Source organism: Pyrus communis, chromosome 9 (genome assembly GCF_963583255.1).
Source record: "Pyrus communis chromosome 9, drPyrComm1.1, whole genome shotgun sequence".
Taxonomy (NCBI): domain Eukaryota; kingdom Viridiplantae; phylum Streptophyta; class Magnoliopsida; order Rosales; family Rosaceae; genus Pyrus; species Pyrus communis.
Window position 1 is genome coordinate 439,331 of NC_084811.1, and position 22,364 is coordinate 461,694.

Here is a 22,364-nt window from a genome sequence, read left to right on the forward strand (position 1 = left end):
GAATCGTAAATACACTTTTATGAAGAAACACTTAAACATTCACTAATACAAATTTTATATTCGAGCAGAAGTGCATAGGAGCCCTTATCGTAGAAGTGCTTATGAAAAGTTTTGACATTTCACTAATAAATTAATCATATTATATGTATCATAAAATATACAATTACTTATGAATTGCAACCTTACCATAAAACATTTACTGTACACCAAACTTTTGACGTCATTCCATTCTAATATGGAAAAATGAGTAAGAGATCACTATAAGCTCAGTACTAAATATTTGCATATGACGTTTTATTACAGTGATAAAAAATAATCATGTTTATTTACTCTAGTACATGTTTGATCCTCACCAATTTTTCTCATCCCTAACAATTAAGTATTCATCCCACTAACGCTATTGTTCCACTCAAAACAACAACAATAATAAATAGTTTATAAAGAAGTAAATCTGGTAAACATTTTTCGTCTCCTACACATTTTCATTTATTTTTGGTGATTGAATAAAATGACATTATAAGCTCAAACAGTTTGCTGTGGATTGTGAAATTTTAAATAGTTAGATTAGAGGTCTTCAACCTCAATACTCGATACTAAATAAAGAGTTTCCTTTTAAAATGGCATCTTTTAATCCCTTTTGTTTTGTCAGAAACATAGTTTTTTAGTTAGAATTTCAAGTTAATGACTTGTAAGGGGAATAATGTTTCCAATAGAAAAGAAAAAGAAAAATATTGCATATACTATTACTAGCAAAAGAAAAAGAAATGAAAGGTAAAAAGTAAAGAAAAGGAGAAAAGAATAACATTCCTTGACAAGCTCAATGAACATTGACCCGAAATCTGAACAGAAATATCTCACAACTTGTTTTCTAAACAACCTACTCTTAATTATTTTTCATGTCATCGTCAAGTAATACACTTTATTTATACATAGGAATTAACTTGGTTGACGAGGACTGCTTAAGATGTTTTATTATCGATTTATGAACTTTCGTGGTTACAATTGAAACTGTTCATGTTGCAAAGACGATATTTACATTATGATTTATTAAATGAATGATCTTGATTATAAACACGAAATCTTCTAAATCGGTAACAGAGTATTTTGAAGACAAATTCGTTTGCAATCATAAAAAGCCAAGATTTATTCTTCTATACCATTTTTTGTGTACTTTATAATTCCAGCCCAATTTTGATGGGCTTGGATAATCCAGTTCAGTTTAAGGAGCCCATTCTTGAATTTGGGCTTTTAATAAGGGCACAAAAATAATTGAAATAATTTATGATCAAAGGATAAGTTTTCCATTGAATTAATAGTCTTTACTTTGAGTTTAAATTTTTCCCTCTTAGATCCCAGTTGCTCATGTGATTTTTGTCAGAGGATAAATTTTCACCTTGCCACTTGAGCTTTTTATCGCTCTGAAACTACCAAAACTGTCATAAAAAATCATTCTAATTTATCGTAAAACTTCAGGATTGAAGTCTAATTAAATCCTCTTTAGATTAGGGCGATATTGTTAACTAGATTACAAGTTTTGGCAACTATAAGACTAATTTTAATATTAGTCCCAGTAGTGACCCTGATATATGGAAAACCAAATTAAAGCATAAAAAAAAAAAAAAAAAAAAAAATCAAACAAAAAACAAATTAAGGAGAGAGGAGCAGCAAGGCAGCAACCCTTTCCCCTCGATCCATTGATTGAAAACATATGTATGTATATAGCTGAGAGAGACGGTTGTCAATGCACGAATTCCAGAACTGCATAGTAAGCGATCAACACCGGAAGGGACACCAACATGCCAAATATTACCCTGCAACACAATATATCAAAGTTAGAAGAATAAAAAAAACATTCAATTTCAAATATTGTTGCCGAAAATTATATTTCGGTGTTTCTCGTACGTTGATTATTTTTTTTTCGTATTTAAAGTGTACAAGAATTTGAGGTTATAGATGTATATAAAAAGAGGTTCGTACGCTGTACTGAGCACTTCTGCATGGAGTCCATATTCTTTGGCAAATATGAAGGAGGTAATGGATTGTGGTAATGCTGCCTGCAACATTGAATATAAATGATGATATGTCATCTAATTAAACATTTATCATTTGATCCGAAAAACAAAAACATTTATCATCTAACAAATAAAATTATCATGCAAAAAGGAGATTTTTTTTTTTTTTAATATCACAAATACAAGTTATGCGATTTGTTGAAGGGTGATATGCGCGCATTTTATTTGAAAATTCATTTAAAATTTTAAATTAGTGAGCATGTATAAACGTTCAGTGCGGTACTGCTACTTAATTTGAATTTGTTTAATTTGGATATATGTAGTTTGTGCACAGAAAGTTAACACCATAAATGAAAGCATCAAATTAAGTTCTTCAAAATTAAATAAAAGGCTTCATTAAAAAAAGCTTGATTAATATACGTGCATGAGTATGTTTGTATTGTTGTCCAATCTGTTTTGGAGATGCATACTACGGAAAATGATAATCATACATTATTTTTCTTCTCTTATACATGTATGTTTAATTTTATTTGTTGTTTTTGTTTGATTCATTCAATTCAATAGCCAAAGTTAAAATTGAGTGTATAGAAAAAGAAAATATGTGATTAACATTTCCCAATATAATTTCTCAAAACGGAAGCTCATTTTTCTCAAAATTAGTTATGCAAATAAAAAGAAGATTAGGTAGGATGTTAATTAGTGGAGAAGAAATTGGCCGCTTAATTTGCTGGGCAGCTCATCGGAACAACCTTTATGTTATTCCACGTACGATATATGACATGCAACCACTAATATATTAAATATACAACACTAATTTTATAGGGCATGCATGCTTGATTCATTATTTAACTCTCTGAGATATATATAAACTTGCAAGTAAACTACCTGAATGATAGCAACACGTAAAACATCACCATGCAAGCCCACAGCAATACAGCCAATCGCCATGGCTGCCGGTCCAGCAATAAACCTCAAAACCATCCCAATTATTGTTCGGCTCGTCCCACAGGCTACAAATTTTTCCTGCAGTGCCATGAAGATACCTGCACGTTGCATGCATGACATATAGAGTCAAAACGATACCGTATAGATATATTCATTAACATATATATATATATATATATATATATATATATTTGTGGTTAATTAGCGACTACTCACCCATGCTAAACATAGCAGTTCCTGTACCAGCTTTTGACATGATTAAAACAGATCCTTCCATGATGCTTGGCAACTCAATATGCCACCTGCAGCACCCATAAATAAATTAATTAATTTACAGTGAAGTATATTAAAAAACGTAGAATATTTAGTTAATCAATACTCAAGTATAATTAATAAATAATTTCTTGCATATTATATAGATAGATGCAAATATTTAATCAGTACCTGTTTGCTATAAAAGCCCAAGCAATACCAATAAAAACTGCATAGGAGTTGGGATTCATCCCAAGTTTCACCCACACAGCCTTCATCAAGTACCAAAAGGAAGGCCTAGTACTTATTGTTATCTCCTCCATAGCTTCTACATCTTTCCCTTGTGGATCAACTGATTGAACTCGAGTGTCGACACTAGTACTACTTGAAACTATGTCTATCGACCCCGTTCGTCGAAATTCCAAGACGAATAAAAGAATGGTGAGCCATATGATGGCCTGCACGACCGATGATTGAACAACAAGATCAACGGCTGACGAACCATACATGGCTCTAATCAAGGGCACACCAACCACTAGGGAATTGGTTAACGTGCACAAAGAGAAGCTTGTGATGGACCAGCTATAACTTCCTTTGCTGCTGCACTTGCCCCAGAGTACTAGCACCACCACGATTATGACCTTAGAGATGGCGTCGGCGCCAATGAAGCGGTAGTTCCATTTGTAAGGATCAACATGTGCAGTGAATTCGAACGTGAAGAGTGGGAGAGTAAAGAAACAAACGAAACGGTTGATCGCGCCACACTGCTCGGGAGTGAAGACGCCCCACCACCTCACTGAGCCGTACCCTAAAATTAGGGCAAAGTAGAGTGGAACCATAGCCACCACCACCTTGTAAACATCTTCCCACCCTATCATCTTAGCGTGTTAAAAAAAATATATTTGGGCAAGCTAGCTAGCACAATATATAGCTTGGAGCACTACTGGTAATTAATAATGGAAGAATGATATGCGGTGCTACTGTGTACAATTAGCTTGATGATGTTCATGAACTTGATTGTACTCCTATATATATGCATGCAGGGAAAGCCAACTTTGTTCCTTTCTCTCTTTTTTATTCGTTTTATCATTTTACGAGAGGGATCGATATTATTGCAAAGATGATGTAACATGCAATGTAATTAAGCGCATGAGAAATAAATTATACAGCATTTTAGAGTGCTGCCGTAAACGATCACTTATTATTGGGAAAAGAAAATGAGACACTTGAATTTGACCAAGATTCTTATACATATACATATATATATATATATGTATATATATATATGTATGTATATATATATGTATGTATATATTGTGGTAATGCCTTCTAGAATTTTAAAACTAGTGAAAACACATTATAACTATACTAGATTCAGGCCACATGTTATACATGTGAGTGTACGAGACTGAGGAGAGATGGACACATAGAAAAGGTGGTACGATCCACACACTCATTTTTACCTCTTACACACCTCTCTCAATTTTCGTCAATAATATAGAATTGAAGAAGATCAATTGACAAGAATTAACAAGGATGTGTGAAGGTAAAAAAATGTGTGTGAATAGCATTACTCTATAAAAAAATACAGTCGGAGGAAGAAAGTGGCCCTAAATTGAAATTACTATTCTGCCCTTAGACTTATCTAAAGTAATAAGAATATAATATATAGTTATTTTACTCTCTGGTTCACAAAGAAAGTTTTTTAATATATAGTATACACTATTAATTAATTAAAACAGCTTAAATATTTATGACACAATTATATGGATAACAAAACAGTCTCTAAATAGAATGAATTTTTGTAGAAATGATCCTTATATGATAATAAAGAGAATGAGCGACATTCTGATTATGACAATTTATACGATAAAATAATGTCACATTAGAGGGGAATGATAACTTTGCTTCTTATTGAGAATGAAGGAAGCATTATCCTAATGAAATTTGGTAAAATTCTTGCAAATTTCAAACGCATCCATAATTACTCAAGCATTAATTAATAGTTATGTTATGTGGAATGCATCAAGAAAAATGGGTTATGGTGGGTGTATATGATTCTCTACATGCGGTGGATTCTTCATCCTTGTAGTGACATTAGTTTCGTGTGAGTGTCTGAAATTGTAAAGTTGCTATCACCAATTGGGTTTTTTATACATAGAATAAGGAACGAGGTCCAGCAATAATTCCACCCACCTTTGCAAATTGGGATTTTTAAAATTATGATATAGATTAATGTTCTTACTAATTTTACATCATGCTACCTAGCTTGTGGAATTCAGAAGCAGATTTGTGCACAAATTGTTTCAGCTAACGACAATATACTGCAATTTGCTCCTTGTCATGTCACATAAAGACCAATAAATATAGGCCAACTATGATTATTATTTGGGAATTCGATCGAATCAGATGACTATTTTTGCGACAGTGATCACATTATGCCCTCAACCAGCATATGGAATAAGTTCTGTGTATTTTCCAAAGTAATAAACATTCCTCTGATTTTTTTTTCATTAGCTTAGCATATTAATGAAATCCACTTGATTAGCAGGCTTGGCCTTAATTAAGTTTTTATATATGTGCTCATGAAAAAAATTTAGGTTTTACCATAAAATTAATTGATAATATGAAGAGTACGTACCTCAACTTACATATATTAATCTCCTTTTTTCAATGTGGAATTCACTTTCAAGAACTCTCTTTTTACACTCAAGGTCGAATCCTTCTTCTTGTATTTAAATGTATATAATATAAATGACCCTGTTGTTTGTTGGAAGAAAAAACAGAAAAGAAAAAAGAAAGCCACTTGATTAAGTACTGCATTGATGCATGGTATAGTTATAGCCAGCTTTACATTTGATATGTGAGTGTATGAATTCAAACTCCCACGACTATACATATATATTCCCTGCTTCCTCTGTGTTTTGAATATGATGGGATGTAAATATGCTTTATTTGGGCAAGCATTGAATTCAAACATTGGAGCTAGTTGGCTGAGTTGTAGGGTTTCTTCCTTTTGCAACTAATTAAGTGGATGGTTTAGGATACTTGCTACTATCATGTCGACGGTCTTGTGCATATATATATATATTATTCTAATATCCTTTGTGGAAAGCTTCAGCTTGAATTACTCTGAACGTATATATACAGATATTATGAGTACTTTATGTCTCAATACCACAAAAATTCATAGGCAATTTTGGTCCGCAGAAATTAAGCAAATGGTTTAATTTCTTCCTTTTGTGATTTCTGTTGTTTTTCCATTGGTTTCTGTTCATTCATTTCTTTGATTTCACAACCGCAAATGCAGCACCCCCTTCCTTCTAAAAGAAGTGCACAAGTTGTCTTTGTCAATTGTAAGGGCTTCCATAATAAACATTTACTTTTAAAAACCACCAACTAATTACCAAAGTCATAGCATGCTTACTTAGTGATTTGCTTTGTCATCTTATTTTCGTAGTTTTTGGTTCTCCCTGTTAATTATTTTTTTTGTAGCATTTCCATGTACGTACGTTGGACGGAATAAGGTCATCATTAATATAAAGTTAAGAGTTGAGCAAATATTTTATGCTAAACTAACTATGGAAAGAGGGTTATTTTTTTGGTTACTTGGAACATGGTCACTTGACATTACTGTTTCACTTAAATCATAACATTTGGATTTGTTTTTTTTTTTTAATTAATATAACACAAAAGTGGGATGTATCAATCCAGCCATCAAATGTTGGTATAGTACGAGGAATGACACACCACGTGACTTGTGCTCTAGGTACCCATATAATTTTCTCATGAAAAGGAGAATTTGAACATAAATATTGAGCACACTTCTCTAACTATTTTGACTATGAGCTCAAGTCTCTGCATTATAGGTATTCAAATTAAAAAGAGGGGCTAGCTTTAGTTGTTTGCAATCACATTTGAGGCACAGGATATCAATCGGTCGTAGTATATCGATTTGGAATGCTAAACAAGTGCGCACTTTTGACCTAAGCGTATGCAGTTGTTAACAAAACAGGGTGAGACTTAAGATGAGGTGATACTTCCATTACATTACGCTCACTCCTCACCGATAAAATATTGATATAAGATATGAACAGTCTATCACCGCACACTAATGGAGCTTCATGTTTTTGTGATCAAGGCAGCGAGTGCATGCATTATCTTTATGTATGGTGACTGGTGGGTGGGTGGGTGGGTGGGTGGGTGACATTGGCTGCTGAAACCCAAAACCAAAGGGAAGGACAGTGAAAAACAATGACCGATAATCTTTTGACCTAAGTGTTGAAATATCTGTGAAGTCTTAATCCCACTTTAACTAATACCGAGATCTTTTGTGATAAAACTTCATCTCTGCTAATTATTTATGTCGGTCCATTCTCATAATAGAACCAATTAGGTTATTATTGAAAGATTATTTATGTATAAGTTTTAATTACATTTGAAGCCGTTTGGTTAACAATAGTAACTAAAAGCTTAAAAACTTCTTATTTAAGTGATTTTTTTACAAGTATAATCTTTAAATGATGACTGAAAATTAAAAATAAACAATTTAAATCGTGAAATTACATTGCGAAGCAAATGTAGACGAATAATTAGTGCTTGAGCATTGTGCTGCGCGTGCTTGTTCCCCTTGTCTTCTTCTAGCTCCCTCTCTCCCTTCCCACTTTTTAAATTTTCGTTTAAATATTAAGGACAGAAGGAAGTGCATGCAATGCAAGAATGTAACACTAGTCCGAAAGGAACAAATGCCAAAAAATAATGTGTGGTTCCTAACATACGACAAGTCATCATGTGTGCCATCAGATATATGAAATAGCTTAATTGGGCACTACTAAATTTAAACCATTCGTAATATTCTACTCAAAGCTTCGTGTGCTTTCTGATACGTAGCAGAATATATCATAGCATTTGCAACCATGCACAAGGAATTGATGCACTTTTTTTTACACACATAGTAACATTGTGTGTGTCTGTTTATATTTAATTTAATATTCTTGTCTATGACTGACTAGGATTTGGTTGGTTGAAAAAATAAAAATAGGAGTGGTGGGTGCTGCACTTGTAGCATTCAGAACAAACACCTGAGGCAGTCTTGATGATGATGCATGGAATTCGCATATTACAACCTTTTTTTTTCCTTAGAGAATTAGGCATCTAATCTCTTCACCCAGCAATGTTATTATATATTCTGAATCTTGATACGTTGGCCTATTATATGCCCCGGGTATAAACCTCTAGAAGCTCTCATTTTATCACGAGATGTAGCAATTTTTGTACTGTGAGTTATTTATCTAATATAGATGAGACGTATAAATACAAGTAGGTTTTTTGCTTCTATTTAAATAAACTACACAAAATGATATAAAAATATAATCTTCCTGAAATTGTTTGTGATAAAATTTGAGCTTGGAAAGATTGGTTAGGTTTATCCTTATTGATGGTTGAGTTTTTACCTAATAATATTGGGTTAATCTGGGTTGGTTTATATGCCCAATTAATATGAACTTGGACTAAAAGTTTTTGACCCCAAATCTACAGTTCTGGGCTTCGGAAGGATCCAACTGCCAGTGCTTCCATGATTCTTTGTCCGATGAAGATGTAAGCTACACATCATAACAAGAACCGTTAGCTAGCTTATTTGATCTAATAAAATTTAACGGCTCGTGTTCTGATGTGCATTGAAAAAAACTCAATTGTTTAATTTTCTCTTACTTTTTTATGGACTCACTCCTCAAACTAAGCCCATGTTTCAGTGAATGTGATGTAAAATAGAAGGCTACATTTAGGGTTTTGTCTCATGGCCCAATAAGTTGTCAATTTTGAATAGTCCTTTTTCATATATGTAGACATAAGTTTTCATTTATATTGTCCTAAAATAAAATAAAAATGTAACCATCGCATATAAAATGAAATGAATACCTAAACTATATTAAGTTACATATGAGTGCCATCTAATTTTTGAAATTACTCATATCCAACGAGCACACTACCTTGACCAACTGACTTAATTTACGTTTACAAATATAATTATCACCCATTAACTCTTGAAATATCTGTTTTCATGGAATATGAAAGAAAAATGCTTTTTTTTTTTTGGGTCAAATATGAAAATACTGTTAAATATGATAAAGTCAAATCTGGACATCTTTTGTTAAATATGAAAATAATGTGATAACGTCATGTCATCTCCAATCCCTGACCCCAAAAATGGACTTTAAATTAGATGTTGATATTATGGTCCCAATACCATGAATAAATCGGTCCCAATATAATCGACACACAACAATTTACAACGTTGATAATAAAAAAAGTAACTTATATAAAATGATATGTATAAAAAAGTAACTTATAAAATACTTCTGGTACTGTTTATTTTTAATGAAAAATCGTATTTATACATTTTCCTAATACTATTCACTATATTTTTAAAAATAACTTTTCATTAAAATGGAAGTTTTTTTTGAACATTTCATTAATTTTCCTAAATTTTAATTGTTTTATTTAAACAGAATGTCACATGACTACTATTATATATAAGTCCTCCAATAATAATAAGGAACACTAAAATGACTTGAGAATTTTGAGTTTTAACGATAATGACAAAATAAAGGGTAAAATAAATAGTATCAGGATTGATTTTTTAATGTAAAAATATAATTTTTCGTTAAATGAACAGCGAATTTTTTATTAAACTTCCATGATAATATGAATGGAAGGCAAGGCAATACTCTCTGTAAATCCAAGCAAGGCAATAGGAGAGAATGGAGGACTGAGAGTGAGAGGAGTTAAATGCCCCAGCAAAAAACACGTGCGGTGCTAATTCAGAAAAAAGTCCACCACTTTACCCCCACCTACGCAGCCGCCACAACGGCTCCTCCACAATCCCGGCAATTACTCCCAGCAATTGCACTCAATTGGTTTCTCTTCTGGGCGTTTTGGCCCAAAAACTGATCTGGGTCACCTTCAAGTTCATCAAATTTCCACTATTTGCAACCGTGTTGCTTCCAGAAATGGTCTTCGTCCTATAATCTGATCTGGGTCGTTTCCAAAATCGCAAATTTCCAACGCCAACGGCCTCAATTGCTTCAAATTGTGATTTTTTGGCGCCGATAATTTAATCTCGTTCTGCTACCCAGAAGCATGGTTTCTCTGTCGAATTCAGTGTTGTTTCCTCTGGCGACATCCAGTGGCTTCACATCCACTGGTTTTTCTCGGCCCGTTCGATTTGCAAGGACGATCAATTGGTATAGTAGTGACAAGCAAAGGGAAGAGCCCAGAAACGTTTTGTGTGCTTGTATGGCCCCTTCCCCGAACCTGCGGAGCGATGAATCCGTTGCTACAAAATTTGAGGTAGTCTTAGACAACCTTTTCAGAACCCATGCTTTTGTTTGGTAAAGTAACCATTTTGTATGCTTATTTGGCTTCTATTGACATCTACATTATATTGTTATTTGTTATTTCCTTTGTATTGTTTTCGATAAGCTGCAGTTTGGAGAACTTGTGTCGTGTTTTGATCACCGTGTTGGATTTCCAATGGACACTTGAAATGCGTGGTTAGATGTTTTAGTAGCTAGAATTAATCCAGATCATAAATGGTAGCTGTGGCTGACATGGTTTTTCTGATCAGGATTCATTTAAATCAGAGGATTTAAGTAGAGTTCGGGAGCCTGAGGGTGATTCTGATGTTCTGATCGAGTGTAGAGACGTCTACAAATCGTTTGGCGAGAAGCATATATTGAGAGGTGTGAGCTTCAAGGTGAATCTAGTTCATTTGATATCTAGTTGTTTTAAAAAAATTTGTGCATTGATTGTCTTTGGAGGTATCAGTTTGAACTTTGCCATTGTCCTGTGACCATGATAATTCTTGGTCAAGAGTATCAAAAGTTAAATTCTTTAGCTTGAATTTTTGTTTCGTAAACCATTTGAAAACGAACGATTCACTTCAGTTGAAGAATTCAGTGCTTTCTTTACCCTGTGACTGCATACTTTGTGAAAAGAAGAGTAGTCAATTCTCTGTTTGGCATCTGAATGGGATTTAGCTTGTGGGTTATGTAGTAGATTGTTATGCTTACAAAAGGTAGTTTGGGTTTTTTCTCAATTAGATAGGCTGGGAAAGCGTTGCGATGGGATTTCTAGAATGAAAGAAACAAGAATGCTTCTCTTTTTGTAAGGATGGGAATGGTGTTGTTTAGGACTGTTTTCTTCTTACCTATCCCGTGTATTGCTTCCTATAATATTGTTCTTTAACATTGAATGTGCTACTGGTCTTCCCTTTCATTGCTTTGGCTTTCCTATATTTTCAATATAATTTCTGTTTCTAATAAAAGATATTATTGGTCATTTGTGGATTCATTTATAGATTAGGCATGGTGAAGCTGTTGGAATAATTGGGCCTTCTGGCACCGGAAAATCTACAGTTCTGAAGATAATGGCAGGGCTTCTTGCTCCTGACAAGGTTGATAGTTAAGCTGGTTTTCATATTATTCTACCCTTTGTTGCATTAACTTCTGTTTAGACTTTATTGAGCTTCAATGAGTTGGTTGTTGTTCTCTTATAAAGATTATGTCCATTGTGTAACGAGCAGGGAGAGGTGTACATTCGAGGTCGAAAGAGAGTTGGTTTGATCAGCGATGATGAGATATCCGGTCTTCGGATTGGATTGGTAAACTTCACTGTTATGATAGGGGTCATCTATTTCTTTCTGGTTCACTTGTATACAAAAAATGTCTTTTAACGTATTTATCTACTACCTAACAGGTGTTTCAGAGCGCTGCACTTTTTGATTCTTTGACTGTTCGTGAAAATGTCGGTTTTCTTCTGTAAGTCAGCTTTAAATTCTTTTGAATTTTGGCACTCTTTTCCACTGTTAGGACTGATAGATTAGGTTTCAATAGAACTGTCAAAGTATAATTTATTGTTAATTTATTAGGTATGAAAATTCGAGCATGCCCGAGGATCAAATTGCAAAGCTTGTGACTGAGAGCTTGGCTGCAGTCGGGTTAAAGGTATGGTTAAAATGTCAATTATCACTTATCAGTCTGCAAAGTAGCTACCTTCCTCAACTTACCCCCTCCCCTCCCCTCCCTCCCAACCCAAATATTTCTGAGCATTTCTGAGCATCTTCCCACCCTTGGCATCAACTGTCTTCTAATGATCTCGTTAGTATGGGATGTAATATTTTGATATCACTGCTCACCAACCAACCCCACCAGCACTAAATAGAATGGAGTTTGACTTTGGCTTTTAAGTTTGTTCAAATCAATCTTGGTTATTTGTATAGGGAGTTGAAGATCGGTTACCTTCGGAGCTGTCTGGTGGAATGAAGAAACGAGTTGCTCTGGCTCGATCCATAATTTATGATACCACAAAGGAAGCGATAGAGCCAGAGGTATTTTTAGAAGATGATAACTTTATCATGTTCTTTATTTAATTTGTTTCCTTGGATAATGTTTTGATAACTGTTGCCTTTCTCGTGAGTCGTGATTCCCTTTGCATTCCTTCATAGTCCCAAGATCAATAGTATCATTCATCTGAGAATAAGATGCAATCGTGTACTGTGTTCTCATGAGTCCTGACAGCCTTCTATGCCCTTAAACAGGTGCTTTTATATGATGAGCCAACAGCTGGACTTGATCCTATTGCATCTACTGTGGTAGAAGACCTCATCCGCTCTGTTCATACAAAAGGTCAGGATGCAGTCGAGAAACCTGGGCAGATCGCATCTTATGTTGTTGTTACTCACCAACATAGTACCATCAGACGAGCTGTTGACAGGTTATGTGCCTCATCCAAATTGACATGTTATTATTGAACAGTTGCATTGATTGTGTGACATGTGTTTTAAACAAAGTGTATACAAATTCATTATGTAGGTTGTTGTTTCTCTACGAGGGCGAGATAGTCTGGCAAGGAATGACTCATGAATTCACCACCTCAACAAATCCAATCGTTCAACAGGTAATGACAATTTTGGTCTTGCAATGAATCATGATCCTGAGACCAAGTACTTACATTTTTTGCGGGGGTGTTTTCAGTTTGCATCCGGGAACTTGGACGGCCCGATTAAATATTAGAACTCGTCCTTGGTATGCATATTAGACAAGACATAGTCCTTGAGGAGAAAGCTGGGAAATGGGTCAGACGGTGGCTCTGCCTCCTTTCTCGTACTTCATTGCAGTCAATTGGAGCTCATGCCAACAATTCTCAGTGGCTAACAAAAATCATATGCCCATGAATCTTTAGGCGTGCTTCTGAGTTAAGAGAGCCATATTCAGAATTAGACATGGCAAAAAGATGTCAAGGTTGGCCGGGATATTTGCTCCTTCTTATTTATAACTAATAACTTTCTTACCAGGTTAGTTTTGAGTTTATGAGTTCCGCACCTGTTTTCAGCCCTGTTGTTAGAGAAAATGCATTCAAAACTGAAGAATATACGATTGATCGTATATCGAATGACAAAATTTCTACTCTTTGGGCATTCCTCATACGAGTTGAGGGGATGATAGGAGAGGTTCAGAGCTGATTTCATCGTTGTAATTCTGATGAAAGATTAATACCGCGCACCTTTTTCGTATCTTTTTATCTTCTGAATGAAATCTTCAACTCTCAGGGAGCAATATGCCCGAATAGAAACATATATTTGAACAAATTCTTGCCTACAACGTCGTCATTACAACTTATGCAATACTATTATGAGCATTCTGGGTAGGAAGGAACAGCTAGTTCTATGTTAGCAAAGCAAAGCATGGAAGAACAAACTCATCCGTTACAAGAGAGTAATTAAAATTTACAGCTTCTCGTTGTCATCCGAATCCACGCGCACATTACGCTAAGCACTTGTCTTGAGAAAGTAATTTCGTGCTCGAGGTGAGCAGAAGAGGGCCAACCCCGTAAAGTAGAAACTGAGGAAAGCACTTAGACAAAAAACCCATACAGAAATCCGCCCCTCGACCTCTTCCCCTTCAAACGCCTTCCCAGCCACCACGGGGAGGCTTGCCGGGTCACACCCTCCATCGGAGGACTCCAAACACAAATCTGGATTTCCAACAAATGCTCCTGGAAACCTCCAATATCCTTGCTTCTTCGTAACCAATCCAGAGAAACAGTTATATGACAAATCCAAAAGAGTCAGGTGTTGAAGGCTGGAAATGTTTTCGGGAATATGACCTGACAAAGAATTGTGTGATATATCTAAGGCCCTTAAACTCCACATCTTCTCTAGATCTGGAACACGACCACGAAGAAAATTGCGTGACAAATTTAGGTATTGCAAACCGCGTAATCCAAATAGTCCCCCTGGAATCTCCCCATCTAGCACATTATTGGAGAAATCGATTCCCACCATCGAAGATAGTACATAATTGAAGCTTAATTCGCTGCTACCAGTGACCACAATCAAAACTTTTGTATCCGCATTGTGCGATGTACCGAATGGCTCTCTCGGCATTTTAACAAGCTCGCCATTGTTAAAATTTATGCTCATGTTAAAGTTAGCGTCTGGTATGAAGCCCGAAAATTTGTTTCCCGAGAAATCCATCATTCTGATAACCGGAAAAGTAAAGAGCCAGCTGGGCAGATTTCCGTTAAATTCATTCTGAGCTAGGGACAGATACCTGAGGTTTGACCATTTGGTGATTGCATCACTCAAGGTTCCGGAGAGATTGTTGGAGCTGAAATCTACAATCTCCAAAGATTTACAGCCTGCTAAAGTAAGCGGGATCTCACCAGATATCTTGTTGTTGCTAATATCCAGTATCTTCAAGCTATCCAATGCATCAAGTTCTGGATGAATCTCACCAGAAAGATTGTTGTTGTTGAGTATCAATGCAAGCAGCTGAAAACATCCGACCATGTTCAACGGAATTGAGCCTGATAGAGAGTTGTGCGAGAGATCAATCACCTGGAGATACGTCAGATTTCCAATCCTCGCAGGAATCTCCCCCACAAGAAGATTGTATGACAGAAACAGGGCCTGCAAACTTTTCAGTTCGGTAATCTTCAATGGGATTTCACCAGAGAAACTGTTGTGAGACAGATCAAGAAGAACAAGCCCAGACTTGTCTGTTGTTTCCGCAATCTTGCTCGGAAGAGGGCCAGACAAGTCATTGTAACTCAAGTCCAAGACAAGAAGCTTCTCTGAAAACACAAGCCTCGGAGATATCTCATAAGTCAACTGATTGAATGACAGGTTCAGATGCTTCAAAGCTTGAAGCGAAGCAATACATGTAGGCATTCCTCCCACAACAGAATTGTTAGCCAGATTCAAAACTCCAAGAGACCGAACACAAGCAGAGAAACAAGGCAAAGTACCGGAAAACTGATTTGATTCAAGATTGAGAAAGACCAAAGATTGGTGAAAGTCACTCAGAATACCAGATAAATTATTGTTCCCAACATCTAAATACTTCAAAGATTTCGAGTACAACAAGCTTTCAGGAATCTCCCCATGAAACGAATTAAACCCGATATCTAGCTTCTCCAACAGAGACGAGAAGTTACCTACCCACCAAGGAACAAGCCCTCCCAAATCGTTACCATTCAAAACAAGTTCTTTCAGCTGCCTAAGCCTCATGAGTGTATCAGGCACAGTCCCCTGAAACCTATTGTGATCAAGATGAAGGGTTTTGAGACTGCGCAGAGAACCAAAACACAACGGGACTGGGGAAGTAAAGTTGTTTTCAGACAAAACCAAATGTTCGAGAAATGGAAGTTCGCACAAATTGGGGTGAATTTGGCCAGACAAGTTCATGCTGGTCAAGTTAACCGAAACCACTCTGCCGGTCTGGTTTTCGCAGGTGATTCCGGTCCAGTTGGTACAATTAGACCCAACCCAGCTGGACAAGCTCTGGCTGGGGTCTTGAACCAACGACCTAAACAGCAAGACAGAGTCTTTGTCTTGTGGGTAAAGATCAACACACTGAGAAAGGCTTGAGCATACAAGCACTAACAATACCAATAGCAGTGCGCGTAATTTCAGAGTACTACAGGGGCAAAAACCTGAAACCCATTTGTGTTCCATGGCTAAAAAAGTAGAGGAGGGTTTTCAGAAGGGTTGAAGAACAGCAGCTGTAAATTAAGGCAGTAACAAGGGTGAGAAACTAAAGCCCATCTTCCCCAAGATGGATTAGAAGCAAAGTATTGGACAAGCTGAAGAAAAAGCTCAGTGGCAGTAGCTATAAATTAGACCTACCACAGGGGTAAAAGCAGGAAAAAAAATCTTGAAGAAGATGGATGAGAAGCAAAAATTTTGGACAATTAGAAAAACAAGAATGCAATAAGTGACTAGTGCAGGGGGGGGGGGGGGGGAGAGAGAGAGAGAGAGACTTACAGATGAAAATGGAGCAAATGATAGTGTGGAAGAAGCAAAGAGGGATATGGAATGTGGAAAAAGGAAGCCATTAAAGCTTCCTTCCCTTTGCTTTTTTATTTATTTATTTGCTTTCTTTGAAGTGGAGCTGAGTTCAGTTGTCTGGGCTGGTAATGGAATGTATAGACCTGTAAACTGGATCCAATACTGCTTTGGGCTGAGTTACCAATTGAGCAAAAAATGAAAAAATCCAATTCAATTTAAAGGAAATTTGAGTTAGGCCAATTTGTGAGCATATCATGTTGGAAAAAGCTATGAAAAATTGCTAAGGAATTTTAACGAAAAATTTCTGGTACTATTTATTTTAACGAAAAATTATATTTTTACATTAAAAAATCAATCCTGGTACTATTTCCTTTATTTTGTCCTTATCGTTAAAACTCAAAGTTTTCAAACCTCTTTCATTAGTTTTCCTTATATTTTATTGTAAACTATTAAACAATACATACACGATTATATTTCTACAAATGCAAAAAAACAAAAAATAGAAGAACCTTAAAAGATCGAGGCTAGAATTTGATTCTCTAGTCTTAAGACAAGTTTATTGGTTTGTTTGCTATATTTGTTTTGAGAATGATATGCGCCCATCACAAAATAAAGGTCGATCCTAATGGTTTTAATACAAGTGGTATTTAAATTCTAAATTACTCTATGGTGGGGAAAAATAGTTTAAACTTGGAAAGCAAGTGAGTTGAAAGAATAATATTAAACCGGCAAAGGCAATTCCTTGCTTGCTTTCATATAATGAAATAATTTAGGATACAATTTTATTTTTGTCTAAAACGAAAATTCAATTGTCATTTAATACTACGGTATTATGATATTCTTCTTCACTTGGAAGTGAAAGGTTTTAGGTTCGAATCTCGTGGATGTCGAATTCGATACCAAATTAGGCTGCTCATTATGTGGCTTAGCCGAACTCCCTCTCTCCTTAGTGTAAAAATATCGATGTACTCAAACAAAAAAAAAATTTAATTTAATAGACATGAACGTAATCATGAGTATAAATACATTAATTAGAACATATATGCTCTCCTAATCGGAACCGGAGCCCCTCTAGATCCATATATACTGAGTCTGCTGAGCAGGTGATCCGGACCGTTGAAATTTGATTCAACAATTACAATTATTATAATTTTTAAAGAGCCTCCTATTTATGCCCGTTGAATCAAATTTTAACGGTCCAGATCGCCTGTTCAACCGGCTTAGTTTTATTGGATCCGGAGGGAATCTGGTTCCCTCCTAATCAACTCAATCCTTCTAAATAGAGTGTCGTTGCTACAATAATTGCCTCTGATGCCTCTTTATGCAAGAGGAAACATATATAAAATATTGATCGTATAAATAAAAAAAGTTCAAATCTTTGAGTAAATAGAAAAGGTAATAATCGAAAATTAAATCACCCTTTAGCTAATTAATCATACACCGAAAGGTCAGAATTTGTGTCTGATTAAGTCATCAATTCTCATCCACCACATCTTCTCATAAATTACCAGAACATTTCGGTCTGAGAGTTTCGCGAGACACATTTGATGGGCCTTTACCTTCAGCTTCTTCCCCTCCTCCATCAATGGCCAAACCTCCTCATTTCCCTCCTTCCTTCTCTTTGCTGACCCTTCACAGATTACCCATTACCGGTTTCCACCTCTTCCTCTTCTTCCTCCACTCCCTCTCGTAACTCTCGTCCTTTCACCGGCTTTCCCCGGTACCCTTCTGTTCTTCCTGTTTGTTTCCCCAGAAAATTTCCTGTCTTCGGCTTTCTCAGGAACCCTTTAGCCGATCTGGGTTTTCTTCGTTTTGCTGTTTTTCTTCTTTGAATATATAAATCAAACGCAAAGAAAATTGCTTTTTGTTGGGTTTTTGTCACTCGATTTCCCAGAAAATTTGAAGTGCGATCAAAGAAGCTTGATTTCCCGGAAAAACAAGAGAACTCAGTTTTTGAGTGTATCTGTTGAGGTAAATTTCGATTTTTAAATATTTTATGCTAATTCAGCAGAAATGGAGAGATCTCTGGAATTTTGAATATTTTTGTTTAATTTTCGAACAGAAATTTGGGATGGCATCGGTGTTTCTGTACCATGTTGTTGGTGATCTAACGGTGGGGAAGCCGGAGATGGTGGAGCTGTGCGAGACGGAGACGATGGAGGCGGCCATAAGGGCAATCGGAGAGTCAACGGAATGCGGCATACCGGTGTGGAAGAAGAAACCGCTTGTGGGAATGGTCGAAAACAGTGAATTGCTGCAGCAGAGGTTCGTGGGAATCCTTAATTCCCTCGACATTGTTGCTTTCTTTGCTAAAAGCGAGTGCCTTGAGGATCATGACAAGGCTTTGAAGACTCCGGTGTCTGATGTCGTTGTTCCGAATAATTCTTTGCTCAAGCAGGTTGATCCTGCCACAAGGTTAGCTACTACTTCTCAATCTTACTACTTTATATGGTAATGCTGTTAATTCTGTTGATCTTAAGTGTTGTTTCTACGGTTATTGATCATGGTGTTTTATGATTCGAATTGTGTTCTGTGATTTGGTTTTGATATCTTGCACTTGAAGTACTTTGTGGTGATTGGTGTTTTTTCGGTGGCTAATTGTTGTGGGATGATTTCTGTTGGATTGAGTGTATGATTGTACCAATTGAGAGGTTAACTTGTTAGCGTTGCAGTATGACCTTTGTGTAAAGGGGGATTCCTAAATGGCATATGTTGTTTAGTTGTTGATCTTTGTGCTTCTACTTCTTTTGCTCATATTGATTATTATGGCTGCATGCTGCGGGCACAATTCCGTTCTGGATGTGATGTGAAATCTGTTTTCTTTTTTACCGCTTCCGTCCATCTGTTGATCATTGATTCTTTTGTACTTTGTGGCATGCTTGGTTCATGGCTTCAAAAAGTTATTTTATATAACCTGATCACTAGTTAAGATTCAATTTCTGATATTCGTAAAGCAAGGAAATTCTTTGGAAATCTGAAGTTTAAAGAAATCATTTCTACTGGGGTATTGATACATATGCATCCATTTCTTGACGTTTCCAACCAAAATGGCATTTTCTTTATGAGTTACTAGTTGTGAAGTTCTGTAGTATGTTTTGGATGTACATTGATTAGCAAAAGAAACAAGAAATCATTACTTAAAAATGAAATGTGCATTGTTTCCCATTTTGGATTTGTGTTTCTGCAAGGTTGATAGATGCGCTGGAGATGATGAAGCATGGTGTAAAGCGTCTTATTGTTCGAAAGAGTGTGGTATGGAAAGGCATGAGCAAACGTTTCTCTATTATCTATAATGGCAAATGGCTCAAGAACATGGATGCTAGTGGCAGCAGCAATAACCCTTCTACCAATCTCAATCGGCCTTCCTCATCTTCCACTAGCAGTACCTGTGACAAGTTTTGCTGTCTCTCAAGAGAAGATGTCATCCGTTTCCTGATTGGTTGCCTAGGTGCCCTAGCACCTCTTCCGCTCTCCTCTATCTCCTCTCTTGGAGCAATTAACCCAAACTACCAATTTGTTGAAGCCTCGGCTGCAGCCATTGAAGCCACTAAAAAGCTTCCTGACGACCCTAGTGCAGTTGCTGTTGTCGAACAGACACAGGATGATGAGTATAAGATCATCGGAGAGATCTCGGCCTCCAAACTATGGAAATGTGATTACTTATCAGCAGCATGGGCTTTAGCTAATCTCTCCGCTGGACAGTTTGTGATGGGAGTGGAGGATAATGCATCCTCAAGGTCAGAATACAATTTCTCTTTGCGTCCAGCTGCTGGCAATAATAATCAAGCTAATGGTGGCGGGTCAGCAAGGCCGAAGAAGTTTAGTAGCAGGAGTATAGGGTTCAATCCCGCGAGCCCAAGCATGGGAGTAAGCAGAAGCATGTATAGGGGCAGAAGTGCACCCTTGACCTGTAGGGTTACGAGTTCATTGGCGGCAGTGATGGCTCAGATGTTGTCTCACAGGGCAACTCATGTGTGGGTGACTGAGGATCACAGTGATGATATTGTAGTTGGAGTGGTGGGTTATGCAGATATTATGGCCGCTGTCACCAAACAACCAGCCCCTACAAACCCTGCACTTGGTCGGACGACTGAGGTTTCTGGTAATGATATTCACCGTTGAGTTATTCATCGTTTTTCCTTTCTCCGCCATACTTCTTACATTGTACTTTCCGAAATTTATGTTTCATATGCAACTTGTGCCGGCTAGGATGTAAAAATGGGTTTAAGACTGGGTTTTGACCTTTTTGTAAAACTTTCTTGCAATAACGAATAATGTACCAAGTGAAATAATCCATTTGTATTTGATTTTACTCATCGACGTTACGTTACACATCTTATAGGCAAAAGATTTCTTTACAATTTTGAGAGAAATTTCTTTCTGCATTTTGCTTAGCAGGGTTTATTGTCAAGTTATCAAATAGATTCGTTGATAACCGATTGCTGCTTTTGCTCCAATCAAGAACATCAGCGAAGGGCAATGAATGGTAAATCCGACATGAGGACAAGGGACGCACCCTGCATACATTGCCTCAAACACTCTAGGGCTAGCAGCTTCAGAGCCACTAGGGCACAAGCAAAACTTGGTCAGTCCCATAATCTAGTGGTAATTTTGCCCCCTTGGAAGGTACTCATGGACTTGGATTTCATCGTCTTTGTCCCTGCAATGTTCAAACAAGAACTTCCTTATGTCTCCATTAGCACCGCCGGCGAAGAAGGCCAGGATAGGACGCTTATCGGGGTGGTGGTCGAGGAGTGATGGACCAAGAGTGTGCTCCGGCAAATTGTATTCCGGTAATGAGTCGTCTCTCTTAAGCTGGAACCCTTGTAGAAGTCACGGTCGTCGTCTATGATTACGGGTGACTGCTAAAACAAAAAAAAAGATGGATAGGTTTAAGAATTCAACAAAACAGAAGGGTATGGAACCCTACGCATGGAAAACATAATGGAATGAATGGGTAAGGGCTCGTGCCTTGTTGTCAAGAGAATTAAGTTATAATATCGTCAACTTCCCATTTGATGAGAGATTTTTTAGTGTGTTCGAAATACAGGCACATATGTCATATGTTATTGTACAAGTAAAAGGACACACTTCCCCCCACTTGTATAATAACATATGACGTACCGTCCTGTGTTCCAAACACATTAAAAAATCTCTCCCACTTGCGGGTATTTCCCTCACTGTTTTATCCTGTTCTCATACGAACTCCAATAGAACACGTACATAGGTGTTCATTCCCAACAACCATGTCAACCAAATAAATTTACATCTTCAATACACAACAACCAAATCAAGTACATTTTCCATTACATATGTAACTATTCAATTCAATTCATAACGACCACAGCTGTAACTATTCAATTCCATTACATATGGACTTACTATATATTTGTATCATATTTTAATACTATGTAATGTGATATTTTGTAATCATGGTGATATTAGGTAAATATCATATTTTTGTATCATCACATGTATTTACTGTAGCGAACACTTATAATTAGTGATTTGAGCAACCTTACGAAAGTCACAACCTTATCGTTTTACGTTGTTCCAAAGTTCACCCGATTTTGTGTATCAACAACTACAATCACCATAATACATATAAGTATGGTAGCAAATTCCTCAGTTTAAAGGTCAGAGAAAAAAAAAAAGTTTAGATGGAGTAAATAGCTTAGTGTGTTGGCGGAGATGATTGTTCATTCACAACAACCATCATGTGATATTATTATTTCACGTGTTATAATATAGATGGACTGACATGTTTCACTTTAGGTATATTAATAAAAATACGTAAGTTATAA

At 36.4% G+C, this 22,364-nt stretch overlaps 4 protein-coding genes across 4 annotated transcripts; 2 read left to right on the forward strand and 2 right to left on the reverse strand.

The window, feature by feature from the left end:
* Positions 1-1,511: 1,511 nt before the first annotated feature.
* LOC137744130 (auxin efflux carrier component 5-like) lies at positions 1,512-4,172 on the reverse strand. Its single transcript, XM_068483994.1, has 5 exons — positions 3,402-4,172; positions 3,174-3,259; positions 2,898-3,055; positions 1,978-2,054; positions 1,512-1,811 (listed from the first exon to the last, which is right to left on the reverse strand). The coding sequence occupies exons 1-5, from the start codon at positions 4,085-4,087 to the stop codon at positions 1,739-1,741; spliced, it is 1,080 nt and encodes a 359-aa protein (XP_068340095.1). The 5' UTR covers positions 4,088-4,172; the 3' UTR covers positions 1,512-1,738.
* A 5,776-nt stretch (positions 4,173-9,948) lies between these two features.
* Positions 9,949-13,853, forward strand: LOC137745891 (protein TRIGALACTOSYLDIACYLGLYCEROL 3, chloroplastic-like). Its single transcript, XM_068485924.1, has 10 exons — positions 9,949-10,559; positions 10,837-10,965; positions 11,569-11,664; positions 11,794-11,871; positions 11,967-12,028; positions 12,139-12,214; positions 12,490-12,597; positions 12,808-12,983; positions 13,082-13,166; positions 13,244-13,853. Exons 1-10 carry the CDS (start codon positions 10,350-10,352, stop codon positions 13,280-13,282), a joined length of 1,059 nt encoding a protein of 352 aa, XP_068342025.1. The 5' UTR covers positions 9,949-10,349; the 3' UTR covers positions 13,283-13,853.
* A 141-nt stretch (positions 13,854-13,994) lies between these two features.
* Positions 13,995-16,501, reverse strand: LOC137745889 (receptor-like protein CLAVATA2). The gene has a single exon (XM_068485923.1). The coding sequence runs from the start codon at positions 16,225-16,227 to the stop codon at positions 14,038-14,040; it is 2,190 nt and encodes a 729-aa protein (XP_068342024.1). The 5' UTR covers positions 16,228-16,501; the 3' UTR covers positions 13,995-14,037.
* A 1,509-nt stretch (positions 16,502-18,010) lies between these two features.
* On the forward strand, positions 18,011-20,872 carry LOC137745136 (CBS domain-containing protein CBSX6-like). The gene is made up of 3 exons (XM_068485025.1): positions 18,011-18,531; positions 18,623-18,975; positions 19,749-20,872. Exons 2-3 carry the CDS (start codon positions 18,632-18,634, stop codon positions 20,680-20,682), a joined length of 1,278 nt encoding a protein of 425 aa, XP_068341126.1. The 5' UTR covers positions 18,011-18,531; positions 18,623-18,631; the 3' UTR covers positions 20,683-20,872.
* The last annotated feature ends 1,492 nt before the right edge of the window (positions 20,873-22,364 follow it).